General features: G+C 31.7%; 1 protein-coding gene across 1 annotated transcript in view; it reads left to right on the plus strand.

Annotated features, from left to right (window-relative positions):
* The first annotated feature begins 8,152 nt into the window (after positions 1 to 8,152).
* LOC126744077 (diacylglycerol kinase eta) overlaps positions 8,153 to 20,524 on the plus strand; it is a 764,865-nt gene continuing 752,493 nt past the window's right edge. The window contains exon 1 of the mRNA XM_050451425.1: positions 8,153 to 8,258. Within this exon, the coding sequence (XP_050307382.1) occupies positions 8,223 to 8,258 (36 nt within the window). The 5' untranslated portion in view covers positions 8,153 to 8,222. The remainder of the gene's footprint in view (positions 8,259 to 20,524) is intronic.

The raw sequence follows: 20,524 nt of genomic DNA on the forward strand, positions 1-20,524 counted from the left end.
CTAACCTTTTGGAAAAAAGTATTACCGGACGCTGCTCAAGCACTTTCTGGTACCACTAACTCAACTAAACCAAGATGACCAAGTCGAAACTTGCAGTTTATAGAGGCGACAAAACTATCGGAATTATATTCCCATTACTGTTCCTTATCAAAATAAAATTATAATAAAAAAAACAACCAATTTACTTTTCCTCCAAGAGCGACAAGCAATGACAACAATTTCAGATCAGCCCTGTTGCCGAGCATCGACGGCGGAAACAGCTCACACAGGTGAAAGGTGTCATACCAGGTCAACACAAACAAATGCTCGCAAGACAAGCTCCGACATTCACAACGATTTGGCTCCGGAAATTATGGTCACGGCGCCGTTGCCAACAATTTTCAGGGAGACTACGACGGTGGCGTTAGGTGGCAGAAATTGTATATTTATTTAATTCAACCCTGAAAATGTACACATCAAGGGAAAGCCAAAACCTCGCACATTCCACTGAACCAACATCTCTGAGAAATCTATCGGGATCGCCCAAATAACCGATGATGAAGAATCGGTTCCACACAATCATGGTGACACAAGACATTTATACATCTAAGATTTCAGAGCATCACTTGAAAACGTTGCAAGAAGTACTGCACCCACATGACCCAGTCGACAAAACCTAGTCACGTAATCCAATGACACTTGATAAATGCCATAGTCTCATGAGAGTCTCCCGACTTACCGGGTTGAAGCTACTCCGATACTCAAGCAAACAGAGCAATAGGCGTTGACATGTCAAAACGCAACGTCAAGGATAAAATCAAAAGGTAAAACATTAGACAATAAAAAAATATATAACCTTCAGAGATTAAATCCGATTAAACAAAGTAAAGGAATAATGCTAAGGGGTAAGCAAACAGTCCTAATAACATTATATCCCTATATAAAATTGGTATAGTAATCCTGACAATGAAATCTCCCTTTTAGACAGCAAGCAGGGTATCGCGACCAATGAATCGTTCAGGATCAAATGGTCACAACCGCCCATTTTACATCCGATAACTAGTGATACCATAATATGATAAATCAGTACACCAGATTGGCCTCAAACCGAGATTACACAGCACCAGAACCAAACAGACGGAATACATTACAGGGTGCAAGGCCAGATAGAAGGGACAAGTAAGGGAGTAGTAAGAGACAAATCTAGGAAATACATAGTCCTGGGGCAAAGTTTCACATCATCACTGTAACAGTCCATGAAATAAATTGTAACAATAAGGTACCGTATTTACTATTATAGTCACTAAATATTCAATGATGTTATTACAAAAGTCCATTTTACGGCCTCACTTCTGAAAGTCTAAAGACAGAATTGACCCGTTACATAGTATTTAAAATTAATTTTCGTCTGTATTTTTTTCTGTTATTTCAATTTTTTTTTATTTTTTCGTCTGTATATCTTTATTTTTCATTTTATTTTATGCATTAATTTCTCCATTTCTTGAAAAGCTAAATGCCAAGTAGGTGCTATCACGAGAACTATGTCCTATGCAAAACACATACACTAACATAAATAAAAAATTAAAAAGAAATATTTCTGATCAATGAAAAGTTATTAGATCAGTCCAAATAAGCTTGAACCCTTTTTTAATTTTTTAAATTATTAAAAAATTCCTTCGCTCACTATGGAGTGAGTGATTGTAACTAAGTGTTAATCTTCTACAAATATTCTGAAAAATTTAACAAATTTACCTACGAGTCTGTTTGACTACTGGGCTTACTAGTTTTTAAATCCGCATTTAAACGTAAAAGTACACTAGATTATAATATACTAATGTAAATGACAAAGAGCTCTTATACATTATCTAGACATTCTCGATTATTGTTTCGGAAGATTCGCTAACCTTATACGTGTCTCTCTAGATTGCGTGATGTGCCCGCCGTCCGATCGCATCTTCGGGTCTAGGCGGACGAGATAATTTCCGAACATCGGAGAACAGCTTGTATATTCGCGGATGTTAAATTTGTTAAAATATAAACATCTAATTGTTTTTTGTGTTCTACTATATTACTTATAAGACCGGTATGGAAATAAAAGTGCCGACCATACGAAATACACGTACTTTTTCATATAATTTACACGTACTCTCTTACAGGTCATTTGATGGCTGTCATGTAAGCAGCAAATATTAATTGCATTATAAATAAGAGCCACAACATTTTCCGCTCGTCAACGGCTTCAGGCAAAAGAATAAGGGTAGGATAGGCACTGTTGTGCTTTGAGGATGAGATTTACCTCAAAGGTACATGAACCACAATATTGGTCAACGGCATAAGGAGGTAGATAGCAATGGACAAGCACTACATTAAAGATCCTACAGGATAGTCCTAGTATAAATCATTAAGGCAATATTCAGAACTAAATGTTATGATTTCGGAGTAATGGGAGACTTACTTTTTGGGTCTCCGAGGGAGGCAGACAAGAACGCCATCCAACAAATAAAGAGAATAAATATCGACATAATAGGAATAAGCAAGTAGAGATGGCCAGGAGTAGGACGTATAGACAAAAAAAAGTTCCATTAAGTTTATTCTTGCAAAGCCAATGTTCTGTCAGACCTACAAAATCAAAATTAAAGTCATTACAAAAGATTTCCAATAAATCTACTTTGTTGAAGACGCTCTGGATGTTTAATTGCAGTAAATTATATAATATGCCATTATTAACTTCAGTGACATCTTGTAAACAGTTACCTACAACTCCTGATTTTATATTCTGTTTATGGGTGGGGCATCTTCTGGAAAATTTTTACCATAATTTTTCTTTGGAAAAATAAAACGTCCTACTGCAGAGCCTCGTGGTCATAGATCCAGACTGTAAACGTCTTTGGCAAACTCTATCGGAAATTCTACCCTAAAAGATGAAGATATTTAATTTTGTTTTACCTTGAAGCAATTAAATTTAAGGGCGCACTTTTGCTTAAATGTGCCATCACATTGGTTTTAATTCTATAAACATGTAAGTACCTTTTTTGGAATACCAATTTAATTACGCATGAGTCGTTATTCCCAATAATTGGTTTCCGCGCCGGAGGAATGTGATATTTTCGTAAAACGCCGCCTTGGGCTTGTACAACAGCATCCTTTACCATCTGGCTAGAAATAACCGTTGCCGATGAATCAACCGTCGCCAATGCTGCCGCGGCCGATGTGGATGCTGCTGTTGAGTGGTAGGGAAGGACCTTTGATCGCTGTCTTGGTCTTGTGCGCCTGTTCTTTCCCTTGATTGTTCCATCTACCGTAGTCGGCTGTACTAGGTCTAATTTTGTCGCTGGTGCTTTTCGATCTTAAATGCGGTTTTTTTTAAGTGAGCTGCAATTTTGCCGGTATCACTGGTAGCTTTTCGGTAATTGGTGCATCAGTGGTGGTATTATTGTTGGTAAAGTCAAAATCGCTCTTATCGTGCGGGTGTATCGGATTATCAACGATAAACTTTTGTAGTTACGTTTCATTTCAATTTGCGCAACAACGTTTTTTAACTACAACGCGTCAGATAAACGAAACAGATATATGCAGCGTTAATGTATCAAAAGAAGATAAAATGATTAATGTCAGTGGTTCTAAAACCATTACTTTCATAGCAAACATGCCTGTCTCGTTTTGATTGATGGATGACATTATTTGTCACAAGATAATTTAAATTTCAAATTATGGAAAAGAAAAAGCCTTTTTGTGGATTTCTAAATCCTTAAGCCAAAAAAATAGTACTTAATGTTATTAATTACTTCGAGAACAAAAAAGAAAATAAAGGGTTGCCTAAGAATGTACAAGAAGAATTAGCTAAAGCGCTTGGAATTAGTTTAAGAATGGTGCAAAAGGTTGTATATGAAAACAAGAACAATCTTATTCCCAAGAAGGAAAAAAAGTGTAAAAGGAAGAAGCCGAAGACTGAAGATTTAGGTGAATGTGTAAAAATGAAAGTAAGGGATAGGATTTATGAACTATATAGGCTAAAAACAAATATAACACTGCCATTTCTGAGGGATGTTTTAAAGCAACGCGGCACTTTGGAAATTGGACTTTCTGCTTTATCAAAATTAATTAAAAGCATAGGTTTTCGCTATGAAAAAGACTGCAACAGAAGATATTTGTGTGAACTACCAAATATTATGAGCCAACGAATAGGGTTTTTAAGACAATATACACAAAATTAAAAATCAAAGTTAAAGAAAGTGGTATTCTTAGATCAAAATTTGGATATTTTCAAATGGGAGTGGAATAAAATCTTGGCAAGATGGATCTGTGAAAAGCGTGAAAAGAAAAAAAGGATGTGGTCAGGGAAAACGATTTATTATTTTACATGCCGGGTCTTCAACGGGATTCGTTCCAGGTGCAAGTTTAATTTTTTCTTCTAAGTCTAAAAGTATGGATTATCATGACAATATGAATTGCGAAATGTTTTGAAAAAGGAACAGTTAATACCGAACTTGCAAGAACCTTCCTTAATAGTATTATACAATGCGTCGTATCATTCAAGAATTTTGAATAAACAACCAAATGGAAGTTGGAGAAAAAGCGAAATTTATGAATGGTTAGTAAAAGAAAATCAGAATCCCTTGCCATATATGCTAAAATCTGAACTTCTTTCAATTGCAAAATCTCTGAAAAGACCAAAAATATATGATGTTGACGAAATACTACGTGAATATGGCCATGAAGTTTTAAGATTGCCACCATACCATTGTCAGTTTAATGCCATTGAGCTTATATGGGCAGGGTCAAAATCTTATTACGAGAAGCATGTGGGTGCTGGGCTTAGATCTGACCAGGTTGAAGCTGTTTGGAACGAGGCATTGAATCACATAACAAAGGAGTATTGGCGTAAATCAGTGGATCACACAGAAAACATTAGAACTTGGTGGTAGAGACAAAAAGTACTCGATATCCAAGTTAAACCACTGATCATTGCTCCATTTGAAGAAGATTCGGAAAACGTTCTAAGCAATCCCTTATTTTCTTTTTCGTTATTTAAATAATTAGTTTTCTTTTTGCATTTCGTTTTTTATTTAGGTATGATTAAAAAGTACAAATTTTTTTTTTAAACAAAGTAAAGTAAATAAATTGGTGAATGCGCTGGGAGATAGATATGCCCGGCGCATTCTCCATTTTTTTAATAGTAAGTTTCAATCTTTTTTTGTCTTGTAATGTGTAAATAAATAAATATTCATAAGAAAACGACATTTTAAAGAACTGTCGTAGCTCCCCTCGTATTAATTTTTTTAAAAAAAGCTAAGTAAATAAATTGGTGAATGCACTGGGAAATAGAAATGCCCGCTACATTTACCAGTTTTTTTTTAGTTATTTTTTTTTTTTGACTTTTAACTGGTATAAAAGAAAAGATAACACAACTTTTTTAATTTTCTGTGCATTAACGTATAGATTGGATCGAACGAGAAATAATAAATCATAAAATTAAAATGTCATTTTAAAAGTGAGATTGTAACATGAACTTGCCTTTGAACAAAGAAATTAGTTTTCTGGTCTCTGACTGCACTGCATCACACACAATACAAATTAATTGTTTGTCATTATACCAAATATGTATAGTTTCACAATCACACATAAACAAAGAAGAAGACAAGATCAAATAATCGTTAAAAATTGGACGCTGTGCCCTGAAATCGACAAATTAGTATGTTATGCACATACATAGGGTCATGCTAAATCGTATACTAATTTCTCAAAAATTTAGGTAACAACCATTTTTAAATGAAATATGTACAATTTTAACACGTTGGCTGCCATAAGAAGCAAATGTGGCTTCACAATTAATTTCATCTAATGGCCGTGTGAATCCACGTAGGCAACTCAGATCGATTGAGCGTAAAAAGCCGCGTGAAACTACTCGGCGGTGTGCTTTTGTTATGGAAGAGTAATAGAACGGCTGTATGTGCAAAAACAAGGTTTTGGCTTGTGTCATCGAGAGTACTATGTGGCTTCACATGGCTGTAAAGTAATATGAAATTAAAACGCATTACCTTTTTTTGCTAGTACAAGTATATATTTCTAATTATTATAAATTGAAAAGAAAACTTATGTGAAAAAAACGCACAACATAAAGAATACAAGTTTTATCAAACGAACATTTTTTAAAAATATGAGCCAACTGAAAAAAATTAGCAAAATAAAAATTTACAAGTATAATTATACTTATTTAGTACACTGATGAACCGTAAAAAAACAAGGAAGACAATAATTTTTTTGACATATGTTGCACCTGCATTTTGAAAACTGAACAGCCAGAGTGGCTTCACGCGGCTCTTACAGAGTTATAAGTACTTTATGGCCGCGAGCAGCACATGCGGCTTCTCATCAAAATATGCAAAAAAAAATAAAAAAAACATTGTTTTGATTTAAAAAAATATTTAAAACATACATTTTAAACAAGTTATTAAAAAAAACAGGTGGCCCATGAGATTATTTTTTTGGTACCATTATGGCAGTCAACGTGTTAATGAAAGGTTAGGGAGGCATTTTTGCTCTCATAAAAAAGTATAAAATGCTTAGATTTAGATATTATTGCGTAAAGAAAAATTGTTATTGAGAATTCCGTCTATTTCAGATAATTTTTCAAAAAAGAAAAGTAAATACTATGTCTGGCAACTTAGCAGAATATCGGGCAGATATAATCTCAGCAGAATATTCAATGTATTGTCAAACTCTCAAGGAAATAACATTTTGGCAGCCACTGATTTTTCAATTTGATTCATATTACGTGGTGACCTTTGAACCCGCACGATAACAGCAAAGGCGACTATATTATTGTTATTTTCATAAAAGATGTTAGGTGTCGCTGAATATTTTTGCTGCGAAATTTTATTTTGTTTTCCTTTTAATAAAACTATGATAAATTCTTGTTCTTCCAATTGTTTTTCTAAGTGAAAAACCAATTTTTCCAGTTGATTTATCTTTGTTTCATTTATCTTCTGGTCTAGTATCTGTTTTTGTGTCATTATTTTCTTATCACAACAAGAAATGACGTCATGGCTATTTTCGTCGTTTTGTGCCAAATTTTCACCATTGCCTTTACAATTGCACCAACACGTTAGTAATTTCCCAAGTCTTGCACTGGATACACCTTTTGGTAACAATTAATTCAATTATATCCACTTTATTTAACTTTTTAAGCTCACTTCGTAACTCTGCTTTGTCATTCCCCGCCATCTTACGTAGACTGTCATATTACAATTTGATAATGAAAGATTTCCAGTTTTATTTCGCTTAGTCTGCAACAAAAAATTTTGGAACAAAAATAATTCTAGATACAATCTGGCATAGTAATTTCCCATATTTGTATTCAAACTAGTGATACATTAACGACGCCGAGCTGCGTTTTGTCGTACTGCGAGACAGACCAATCCAAGTGATGCACATTTTACCTCAACTATTTATTGCATATGGTTTAACATACCATAATATATTTTCCTATGGTTGGCGCCTTCATTTCCATACCTGTATATGTAATTTAGTATTGATAAATCTGAAAGGCAGTAATTATATTACCAAAGAAGAGGAGCATCTGTATCAACCGTAAACCCTGAATAAATTACTAAGCTCTACATACCTCTTTAAACTAAAATCGTTTGCTTGCAGAATTTATGAATCAAAATATAAATCTGGTCAGAAAAAAGGCTTCGTTTATAAGCTCAATTGAATATACAGGAGGAGCAGATTGGCTTATTGATTCGTTTTCTAATTCGACAACAACACAACCCACGAGGCGTGTCAACATTTCTGACGGTGTTTCGAGTTACAGTGACTCACATTGTCGAGTCGGAATTACAAATACCTTGCTTAAAATCAAGGGTGGATTCTCAGTCATTGACGCCTGAAACTCAATTATCTCCATGTAGTTTTCCTACAAAGGTCAAGGGTAACACAAATATTTTAGTTTATAAAGTTAGTTTTCGGGGGCGTAATTTAACTTTTGTACGTGCGTTGATGCCTTCTATAGGTGGTAAATGTCATGAAATTTATAGGATCGCATTTGGAGACTGATAAATATAAATATAATTGGTAACAAGGGTTAAATTTTTTTGTAATTTAATGAATTTTGCTAATATATAAAATTTATTATAAAGCTAAATGTATTTTTATATTTTTTTTAGGCCGCCATTAAAGAAGGTTATTTGTTAAAACACACAAGGACCTTTCAGCGATGGAGGAAACGATACTTTAAGTTAATGGGACGCAAATTATATTATTCAAAAGACCCTAAGGTAAGGTACCCGAAGGTAAATAAGTTATTAACGAAAAACAAATTACTTGTTTCTTTTCAGCGATTAAAGGGATAAGTTTTATAAATAGGAGGCTTTAAATAAAAATAAATCAGAAATATCCCGCGAGATTCTATAGGCATTGTTGGTTACATATAAGGGTAATTTCAATTTACAGGACTTGTTTTGTACAGGTGAACTATTTCTCAGATCTTCCTACTTTTTAGATCAAGGAGACGTATTAAAAGTTAAATTTTTTTCTACTATCGTGCGTAAAATACTATGCACACTCTCTACGGTTTATAAAGTTTAAAATTTGTAAAAATTATTATTGACACAATTTATTTTAATTTTATTGCGAAAAAAAATAATGTACATGCTGGCGCTTATACTTGACATCATTAAATTATTTACTTGACAGTTACAGCATTGTGAGGTTAGGTTGTTTATACCATATAATTTTTTTAACGGAAAAAATTTAAAAAACCAGTTGAGAGCTAATATTTTAGTAGCAACAGATTGGCTCCCAATAAAAACTATGCAAAAGTGGAAAAATAACATAAAAACGAGCAAAAACAAAAACTAACCTAAAAATGCAAATTTTTATACAAAAATCAAACAACGCAGTGCTCTTTCTGCCAAAATGCTCAACTTTTTGGTTCGAGAAGTGATTCTTGTAGCAGGATCGTATGTAAAAATTGTGGTGGAAGAAAAGCACGCCTACTTGCTAACGAGATACGTACTCTCCTACAAACAACACAAAAAACACTATTTTACTTTTGCTATCAATATATTGGCGCCATTATAAGCATGATTTTCAAAAGCTTCAAAAAACCATGGGTACTTTGACTTCTCAAGTTGGGGCGTTAACTTGACAGTGTTACTATTTTGCCAAGAGTTTGCAGACGGTAGCTCAGAATTATTGGAGGCTTGGGATTGTTCGAAGGTTCACTTATGACTAGCTATTAAAGAATCTAAACTTGATTATAACTATTAAATAAGAGGGCGCCACTTACTTTTTTTTTATAAATGAAAGAAAAATAAATAATAAATAAATGAAAAAAAAACTAAGAAAAAGACTTGGTATATGGGTTTCAATTAACAATTAAATGACCCTGGATAAAGTAGATTTAAAGAGGCAAAAAAAATATCTTAACAATACAACCAAAATATATTTACATCTAAGATATGTATACACCTCATATTCTAATCTGTTAAATGTTAATAATTTATTATGAATTAAAATATGAAAAATGTTGATATGATTAAAATAAGTTTGGCAAAAGTAACATTTAAATTATGATTTTGCTACTAGGTAGATTTCAGCACTTGAAAAAGAAATTGCAATTATTAAAGTTTTTAGTATATATTTGTATTATGCAGGTAATTGTTGTATTAAAAAGTGCTATTAATATTGTCACTTCCAGATGCAGTTGACTTCATGTTAAGTATAATATTAGAAATAGTTTCCTCAGTAACCTGAGTAAAATGAAATTCCTTATTTGTTTTTTTGTTTTTTTTATAAAAATCCAAGAGTTCAGGTTTTGGAAAAATAGTAGAGTTAGCTGCATTGACAAATTGCGTGTTGATTTCATTAAGATTTCTTAGCTGATCTGGTATTGTATTTATTTTTTTATTTATGAAGCCAACTTTTTTTAATTCCGCCCATTTTTCTTTTGCATTACAGTTTAAAAGCTTAATATTTAGATATGTTTTTTTTTCAGCTCGAAATGCTGATGTAAATGTATTCCGAAGCTGTTTATAGTATTCCCAATGTTCTGGCAAACGTGAATGACGAAAGCGATTAAGTGCATCAGTCCTTAACTTTTTTAATAATTTCAAACTATCTTTTTCTAGTTTTAAGAGGAGCATGTGCATTAAGTAGGGTTGTTAATTTTGACGTAATAAAATTAACTTTTTTATCAACTGTATCTAAGTTATAAATTTAATTCCAAGCGATCATTTCTAAATCCATTTGAAATTCAGCCAAATTAATTTTTTTTTTAAATTTCTATAAACCACTCTCGAGCTCGGTGGAGCCTCATTTTGAAAAGGAATGTTACATCTTGTGAGAAGATGATCCGAAATATTAAGATCTTCTACCTCAGTATTAATTTTAAAATCACTATCAAAACAGATTAAATCTATAATACTTTGGGTTTTTTTAATCAATCTAGTTGGCTCAGAAACATATTGACTTAGATTAAAAGTGTGTAAAATATTATTTAATGTACTGGTGTTTGCAGAACTGTCATTCAAGAAATCAATATTAAAATCACCCAAGCACAATATTTTATCGGTAGTCGTAAAAAACTGTAAAAGAGTATCCTCAAAGCAAGCAAAGAACTCATTACAATTGGTATTGGGTGGCCTGTATATTACCCCTATCAAAAGACTCGAGCCATCAATAAGAACCTTAATCCAGATATGCTCCAGAAAATTTAATGTTTGATTTATACATAATTTATATTTTAGGAATTTTTTCATAGAAACAGCCACTCCTCCCCCTCGCGAAGGTCTGTCTTGTCTGATTAGCAGATAACCATCAATATTTATGGAATTATTAGCAATATTATTAGACAACCAGGTCTCAGTAATGGCAAAAATATCATAACTGTAATTAGATATGTGGTTTTTTATATTATCGAATGAGTTCAGCAACGATCTAACATTTAAGTGTCCAACCTTTAACATATTATAAAAATTTTATTATTACTACTTAAGTCTATAACCAAATAACAAGCAAAAAGAAAAACTAGAATATGAAAAAATCTGTGAAACAAGGCATTATACTATAGCCGCTCTGTAGTTAATCTACCTACAATAGAATTATCTTAAAAAAACATTTAGTAGAACAAAATATACATATGTTTAAATATTCATTAACAAAATAATATTATTGGAGATAACCAGCTTATTACTCTCTTTACTGGGATTTTGTAAACTTACTTATTAAGTATCAACAATAAAAAAAGTTTTAGCAGTTTCAGTTTAATTACCCTAAAAATTATACTTAAATTAGCCCCATCATACACCCACAAAAGCTACGGTAAATTTTAACTTTAAAATGTATTGTCACCATTTGGAAAAATAATTAATAGAATAATATACCTTATGAATTCTAGCTGCTTCCTGAGCGTTGGAGCCTTGCTAAATCTGCCTCAGACATAATTCTAGTCACAGAGTTATCTGCGCACCTCACTAACACATTTCCACTCCATACCCAGGTATTTTTTTCACCAAAAGTTAGCTTAGCCCGATTAAACAATGACAGCCGTAATTTTGTTAAGTCTTCACATAATATGTGTATTCCGGAGTTTTTTAATGATTTGCGGAATTTTAATATCGACAAACGTGCATCGTAAGATGCAAACCGAACTAATACTGGCGGCGGCTTATTGTTGGGGACTTTAACGGCAATACGGTGACACTTTTTTCTGTCTCTTTTTTATCTACTTAACTACCAAAAAGGGTACTGAAAAATACTGAACAAAAAAAAAATTAATATCATAGATAAGAAATTAACGTATTAAATCATAATTTAATTGATCATTGATTAAATATTTGTAACGTTAAATTGAAATAAAAGGTATATTAATAAAAATTTAAATAAGTGAGAGAAATCTATGGTTAGTAAAATTTAAATTAATGGAATAAACTGGCCTATATATTCCTCCAAGAAATGAACGGCTAGCCTTCAAAACCGAGGCTGTGAATGTATGCCATTTGTAGCTCAGCTTTCCGGACTAGGAATTTCTAATACTAGCTCTAATTCCAGCTCCACTGCATTCAGCAATTTCCTGGGGAAATCAAAATTATAAACCATAAATTATAAACCATATTGGCTACTTCCTGCTTTACAAACTTCGAAAACAAAAAAACTGGCCTTTTACGTGCGCTCCTACCTGCAACACGGCAACAAGTCCTCGAAAAATGGACGCAGTACCGACTAAATCAATTACGACCCCATCTGTCGCCTGAGCTGTCAATATCCGCCAATCAGAGAAAATATTAATTAAGACCAATTAGGGATGTGACGGACCGTCAACAGATAGCATGGATAATTAAACCAGGAGAGTGATGCGTTACAGTAGTAATGTGTCGTTGACAGTGTGAATTTAAAGAAATATGAATAAAAGAAATTGACTGAAATTATTAATGTAATTATTGAAATTAATGAAATGTCAATGGGGCGTTAGTGAATATAAGGAATAGAAAAATAAAACGCTACAAAGTTCCATAGTTGTTACTTTGCTGAAATAAAAAGTTTAAAAAAGCAAGTAAATAAGGTTAACAATTTAACTGTAGAAAACACTATCGAAAAAACAATATTTAGCAAATAAAGAACTTATAAATAGGCTAAAAACCGCAATTTAAAGCAGTATGAGTCTTCAGTCCGAAATACTTGAAGACAAAATAGAAAATGTTATAAAGAGAATACAAAACTCTAAGCAGGACCTGATTTTTGCATGTAAGGATACGAACAGCAAAAAATTATGAAAAATTAGTTGACACAGCAGTCCAAAAGTTACCGATAGAGCTGGAATTGGCCACAGCTACTAAAATGACTAATAATATTAATCTTTGCTATGATAATGGAATGAAGGCTGGCCACCAGTCTTCATTAAAGGCTTCCAGTAAATTTGAGAAGGTACCATATAGGAAAGAAATTCAAGGTACTAGTTCTGCATCTACCAGCTTAGTAGCGACAAATGAGAAAAATATTATTCATGTTAATAACCTAGGTCCGAACACCACTGTCAAGCAGGTTAAAGCACATATAGAATAGAAAAATGTCCCTGTTATTTTCTGTGCTAAAATTGAGACTAAGGATCAGCCAAAACATCATTTTAAATTGCAGTAAGCCCTCAATTTGAGCAGAACATTATGATGACTAATTTTTGGCCAGTAAATGTCAAGGTTAAATTATTTTATGGAGGCAAGGTAATAATTACTATCGAAAAAACTTTATGGGATATGACAGAAGGCAATGGATAAAATAGAAAACTATTTGCAAGATTATAACATCCTATATATAAATTCGCAAAGTTTTCTTGCTGATAAAATTGAGCTACTAAGCAAAATTTTTATTTGTAATCCAAAAGTTGTAATAATATGTGAGGCAAGATGTACACGAATATAGAAAATTAAGAAATTTGTGTAAATGGAGATAATTATAGATATATTTGAGGCCAAGTTCGAGGCCCATTATTTTTATTAGAAATACAATAACATATAACATTTAACCAATATGTAGAAGATAAACAATATTGGATCCGGTTTGTTTTACTTCAATTATTTAGAAGTCGGTATATGGCAATTGGATGGATTTTATAACTCTTGGAGTTTAAGTGATGCTGTTTTTTCGGAAAAATTAAAATATACTTTTGAGAATAATTTTAATGGTATATTTTTAAATCACAGAAATATTCTTTTTACACAAAAAAATGTTATAAAAAATAATACTATTTACTATACACAATAACTAGATGATGCAGCGTTTTGTACCTAATAGTGAAACTAATAGTTGTAATATTAATATAAGTGATAGCAATATTTTAAATAACTGAAGAAATATCCTAGATAATTACTATTTTATAACTGAAAAGTACATTAAAAAAACATCATTACCATGTTACAATCATGAATTAAAAATTAAAACTATCGAAAGGGATATTGCATATAACATTTTTTTTAGAGAAACAGGAATAAAAAAAACCATCAACGAATTGAATTGAAGCTATTACAGAAGCCGAGATATTAGTAAAAATGTGGGAAAACCACAAGAAAACTCTTTTTTTTTCACGATATAGACAGACTCATACGTTCCAAGGCAAGATGAAGATAGAGATTCTAATATCGAAACTAATCAAGAAATTATAAATCATAAATTCGATACCTACAGCTTCCCAAGCAGCCTACCAGCAGCCAAATAGTAAGATAATTATCTCAAGATAGTTTATAGGATGAAACAAAAGAAAAGAAGGACATACAGTCGTCATCACGTGGGTGTAGCTTAAGTTTAAAAAATTACAGTAAGAACAGGACGTAGCAAGTAACTATACTAGGGTCAGAATTCTGAAAATCAGTAGCCAGCAACGTCATATTATGTCTTTGCTAAGAACGAAAGAATGCAGAACATAATAACAAGAATTATCCCACTGGTCATAAAAGCAATCATATTACATTATACATATTCAATAATTAAACAGATCCCGGGAAAACACTATCTACTCAGTTTGCAGAGAAGTATCCTACTGAAAACTGCTAATATTGAAATTAAATTCGATGAATATCTTCTACTCAATTTTTCCAGAGATAAAAGAGGAGGACGAAAATTTAACACCGGTTAAAAATTTAAATTTCTAATTTTCAAGCCAGAGATCTCAATCCGAATTAAATTTATTATTCACTCTGCTTTGAAGTGGAAAGCGAGATTGCCAAAGGGAGTCTGATGTCTGGAAATGTTCCATAGGTCAGAGGTCAATTCATCATTATGGCCGTCCTCTTAAATGTAATTTCATTATGTACTTAGAAAGGATTCTGGGGCTTTAGTTTTAGAAATTTAGCATTTTAATCAACTAGAAGTAGGTTAGTTATAACTGAATTATTGGGCCTTACTTAATTATTGTGTAGAAGGAATTGGCATCTCTGAAAATAGCTTTAATAAGATCAGATAGAACGAAATCAAACTATTAAATACCCTTAAAAGGGCAAGAAAAAATTATTGGTGTTAAATACTATATTTTTTATATGGCATAGTCATAAGCATTTTAAATCAACTTAATGCATGGTATTTTTTAATTAACTCGGTAAAACCTTTAGACATCTTTATGTAGATTAAATCAGTTTGCTTATCAAGTAATAAATCTTTTAGGAAAATTTAACAATATCAAAGAAAATGTGATAAAAAGTTTCCCGTAGGATGTTATTGTATTTTATTTACGTTTGCTGTAAATTTTTTAATTAAAATGCAATTGCACGAAGATTGGAATTATATAATCAATTTATTTTCTATGTGATAATTATAGAATTTTAGCCAAATGTACTTGTCTATAATTTTGGAACGAACTAATAATATAAATCTTATTTGAGGATTTGAGGATTATAAAAAATTTACTTTTTCAGAGTGTTATTGTTAATTTGTAAATTGTAATTGTAAATTCTATGTTCTCTAATGTAACTAATAATTCATATCTCTATGAAACAGAAAGGGTCATAGCATGGAGTGTCAAGTTCAAATTCAAATTCAAAAGACTTTTATTACCACTTAAACATTGTACATAGAAAATTACATTTTTTTATTACAAGAATTTACACAATGCTAAGAGTAATGCGGACTGAACTGCGATTATAAAAACAACCAATAACACATACACGAGCTAGCGCGCATGTGCTACTCAGACCGTTAAAACATACTAACCTCCCAAAGATTTTCCCAATTATAATTATTCAGAAAATAAGTCATTAAACCCTAAAACATATAAAAGCTAAAAACAAAAAAAAAATATAGTGTAATAATTTACTATATCAATTACATTAATATAGGTACTATTTGTGCAATAGACAGAGAGGAGGAAGGGCGGCAAAAAACACGAGCCGAGGCTGGAAAACCAGGGCAATACGACGCAAAAATGAATTGATATGCCAAAATGAACCATTTAAATCTTTATTTTTATGCCTGCAAGATCAACAAGACCAGTGTTGATTTAAAAAGTAAGAACTCAAAAATAATATGGTTGCAATTAAATAAAAATAATTAAATTATATTTTTAATAAAAATTTGGTGATGTGAATTTGTTAAAATGCCTATGTTAGTTAAGATTTAAGAAGAATTTTTTTAACATATGCAATAAATTTCTTTGGTGAAGTAGTTTTTAATGTAATCCGGTAACTTGTTCCACATATGAATGCCTACATACTGAAATGATTTTTTAAAACCTGATGTTCGATAAAATGGAATTCTAATCAAGTTTGGATTTCTTACATTGTGTATATAATCATGGTGAAAAAATAAGTCTCTTAAATATGGCGGCTGACCTGATTTAATTATTTTGTGAATTAAATTATACATATGATACTTCCTTCTATTTCTCATATTTAATATAAAATGTGAACTTAGATAAGGAGTAATGTGGTCCCTATACGATATATTAAAGGAAAAACGCATACAACTATTTTCCCGTTTTTGCACCGTCCTTAACAAAGATACGGTTAGTGAGTCGCCATACACAATGTCTGCATAATCCACCAAAGACAGTACAGGCGAATTGCAAAACAAATATTTGGTGTTTAATGGTAACTGATTTTTGTATTGATATAAATTTTTTAAACGACCGTAAGCAATTTTAATTTTGTTCTTACTGTGGGAGGCAAAGCTGAGATTTGAATCGAATATAACGCCTAGATTACATTTTTCCGCAACGGTTGGTATAACTGTTCCATTAATATTAATTTTAGAATTTTTCATGCAATCTAGAAGATGACTTTTATTTCGTGAAAAAAAACATTGCACATGAATTTGAAGCATTTAATTTAAGGTTATGGTTTTCAGCAAATAAAGCAATCTGATTTAAGTCGGCGTTAATTTTATTCTATGCCACCTGAACGTCTGATATTTTAAAAGAATTATAAATTTGGGAGTCGTCAGCAAATTGGTGCAGCTTAGAATTTTCGATGCACTGATTCATGTCCGCAACATATAAAGAGAAAAGTAAGGGGCCTAATATGGAACCCTGAGGCACCCCTTTTTTAAATGACAAAAACCTTGAAAATTTAAATTCACCATCATTCACACAATGTAACCGATCTTTAAGATAAGAGCTAAAAAAATTTATGGCATTTGCCGAAAAACCATAATAGTGCAGTTGTGCCAAAAGCATTTGGTGATCTATGGTATCAAATGCTTTACTTAGATCTAAAAGAGTTAGGCAAGTTATTTCCTTTAAATCCTCTTTAAACCTGATATCATTAACAATACTGATAAGACTTGTTATAGTACTAAAAGATTTACGAAATCCTGACTGGCATTCAGGAAGATTTTTTAAATTATAAACATAGTCAGCTATTTCGCTATATCCGTAACGTTCTAAGATTTTTGAAATGACAGGTAGAATACTTATTGGTCTAATGTCTTTATAATCTGTTGGACAAGGTATTTTTGATAAGGGAATGAGTATCGTTTTTTTCCAATGATCGGGGAATTGGTTTTCTAAGATGCAGGAATTTAAAATATTGACTAATGGCTTAAGACAAAAAAGAAGACATACTTTAAGATTTCTAATGGAAATTCCATCAACATCTATTGCATTTGATCCTATTTTATTTTAAATATCGACAGTTTTATTTTCAGTCATAAGACTTATATTAAATTCCGTCTTAAAGTGACTAAATGTATTTAAATTATAAAAGTTAAGTTTTTCTTATGATGTTGAATTAGTAGGGCCCACGGTGTTCGAAAAAAAATTATTTAAGTCCTCGGGTAAATTGAGATTTTCAGGAATAGGGTCAATCTTTTTTTTAGTAAAATTAAGTTTTTTTGCTTTGTTCCAAAATTCTTTACCCTTTTCTGTAGACATTTGCTTGAAAAAAGTAATTTTTTCGCGATTAATTGCGAGCATAATTCTTTAATTGCCTGTAATATGTCAAATTCACGAGAGTTTTTTGTCGAGTATATTTTTTGCGAGGTTTGCCTCTTAATTTAATTAGATATTTAATATTACTCGTTATCCACGGCGTAAATGGTCTATTCTTATATAGTCTTGTTTTAAACGGAGCGTATTTATTTATTAAATAGGAAATATTATTGGTAAGTAATGACACTTTGATTAATGTCAGAAATATAATAAATATTATGCCACTATGCCTCTAGCTGCCTCCTCCCCAAATGAAGTCATGTTAATACTATTGTAGTCCCTGGACCTAACAACTTCTGTACATAATTTAGATTTTGGTAAGTTTAAAATCGCTTGAACTAGATTATGATCAGATATGGACTCCGATATACAGGTAGATTGAGAGCTAATACACTCGATGTTACTGCTAGCTACAACGACGTCAATAAGGGTATTAGACCGATTGTTGATTCTAGTAGGGTTATTAATCAGTTGCCGAAGGTCGAATAATTCCAAAAGATACTTAAAGTTTTGAGTTGCTGCAGTTGATCTCAGTAAATCTATATTTAAGTCCCCCATAAAAATTATCATAGCATGGAACAGATATAGTAAAAATTTCTTCAACAAGTTCAAGAAATGTAGGCATGCTAGAAGAGGGTGGCCTATACATATTTACTAATAAAATATTTCTTTTATTTGCAATAAACCATATACTTAAATACTCAAACTCATCAGTTATATGAGGAAATGTTAGTAAAGAGAACTTAATGACTTTCTTTGCATAAATACCAACCCCGCCACCCCGCCTATTCCGATCTTTCCTTATAAAATTATAATTACGTATGTTAAAAATCAAGCTATCATCATCTGGTGTAAGCCAAGTCTCTGTAACTCCCAAAATATCAAAGTCATATTCACTGGCATAATTTAGAAATTCATCGAAACCGGTTTTTATGGAGCGAAGATTTAATATGCAACACTGAAATTGGCCTTAGATTGCCGATCCTGCAGGATTTTAAAACTATCCCCCATTGTATGCGTCAACCCTTCGCGCAATGATTGATTTGACCAGGGATCAAATCGCTACATATTGATTTGTTCCCTACAAATTCCATGTCATTCCACAAAAAAATGCACAAAAAAAAACAGTCGACTATATGGTAATATGCAAACATATAATAAGAAAAAAATGTGGCCTGATGGTCTCTAAGTTTTATCCACTTCCTACCGCGCAAAAAGCCAGATGTAAACAAAATAATAATATTCCAAAAGTATTCCATATTATATTATATGCCCCCAAAAGATATTATTTATTTTTTTAATTTATTATAAACATATTGCTTAAGAACTTTCGTTATAAAACTTGTTAAAATTTAATCTTATCCTAATTATTATAATTAAACCCTCTCAATTTAATAATAATAATAATAATACTTGACTTAGAATTGAAATTGCTAGTAATAAACATTCAATTTTTCTTTTAAATTTATCATGAAGTATTGAAATAAACCTGACATAAACAAGAACAGGATAATTTATAATGCAAATTAAAATTATATTAACATATAATTGTCATACAATAAAGAATACATGATAAGAGGATTTGTCTATCGGGATACTTCGCAACTCGGAAAGCAGAAAAAAGGTACTTGCAAAAGTAAATTTTTTTTTATGACTCAGGCAAAGTAATATCCTACAAGCAACTTATGCTTGTGTAGATGCTGTATTTTTCTATAGAACTAGAGTTATCGGAGCTATTTACACAGATTGGTTGAGTTGTCCAAACACTACGTGGAAAAAATTTAAACTTTCTTCAGTCAGATATTGGAAAACCGTAAAACAAAAGTTTTAGTTAATTAAAACAAGACATTGAGTACCTAAATGTGAACAAGATAAATTTTAAATTTCTGGTAAGAACACTAAAAATGTAAGTGGAAAAAATTAAAATTAATTTTGGTCGCCTAGATAAACAGAAAATTCATTAAAATTCATTAAAACTACAAAAATTAATAAAAAACACAAAATAAGTGCAGCCTAGAAACGAACATTTGAAATTTCCCATCTGGTCTCCAGTTTTCTGGTTGTATTTCCTCGTAACAGCGAGTACCACATTTATTTACTTTTGTCCTGTTTTCCTACTTTCACAGTATCCCGACAAATCTGTCCTTCTATCGGCTGAATCTCCGTACTAATTTTTTTATGCTTATCTTATATGTATTGAGGGCTCTAAGATATTGAGTTTTATTTCTTAAAATTGTATTTTTTTTAGTCATCAGGGGCCCAATTCTTGACGGCCATAGAATATAATAGAATAGATAGAATAGGTCTTAAAATTTGTATTCTCGAGAGAGCAAATTTCAAGGGAAAGGGTAGCCGTGTTGCCAAATATTTCAACCAATTATAGAAAGGTATTTTTGACATTTCAGGTTGTGGGGGAGCTTGTTTTTAGTAGCGGGAATAGTTTTATGGGCTGCCGGGTTTTTTGCTGTTTAGTGTTTTCGTGTAAGGCTGTTTATTTAGTTTGTTTTTATTCAACTTTTTGTCATCTTTTAAGACTGTGATTGTCTGATGATAATGATAAAAAGGAGTCACTTTGTGGAAGATTATTTCAAATCTTCTTGGTTTTGCTCAACAATATATAACACCAGGATTGCA

This window comes from Anthonomus grandis, chromosome 13, assembly GCF_022605725.1.
Source record: "Anthonomus grandis grandis chromosome 13, icAntGran1.3, whole genome shotgun sequence".
NCBI lineage: Eukaryota > Metazoa > Arthropoda > Insecta > Coleoptera > Curculionidae > Anthonomus > Anthonomus grandis.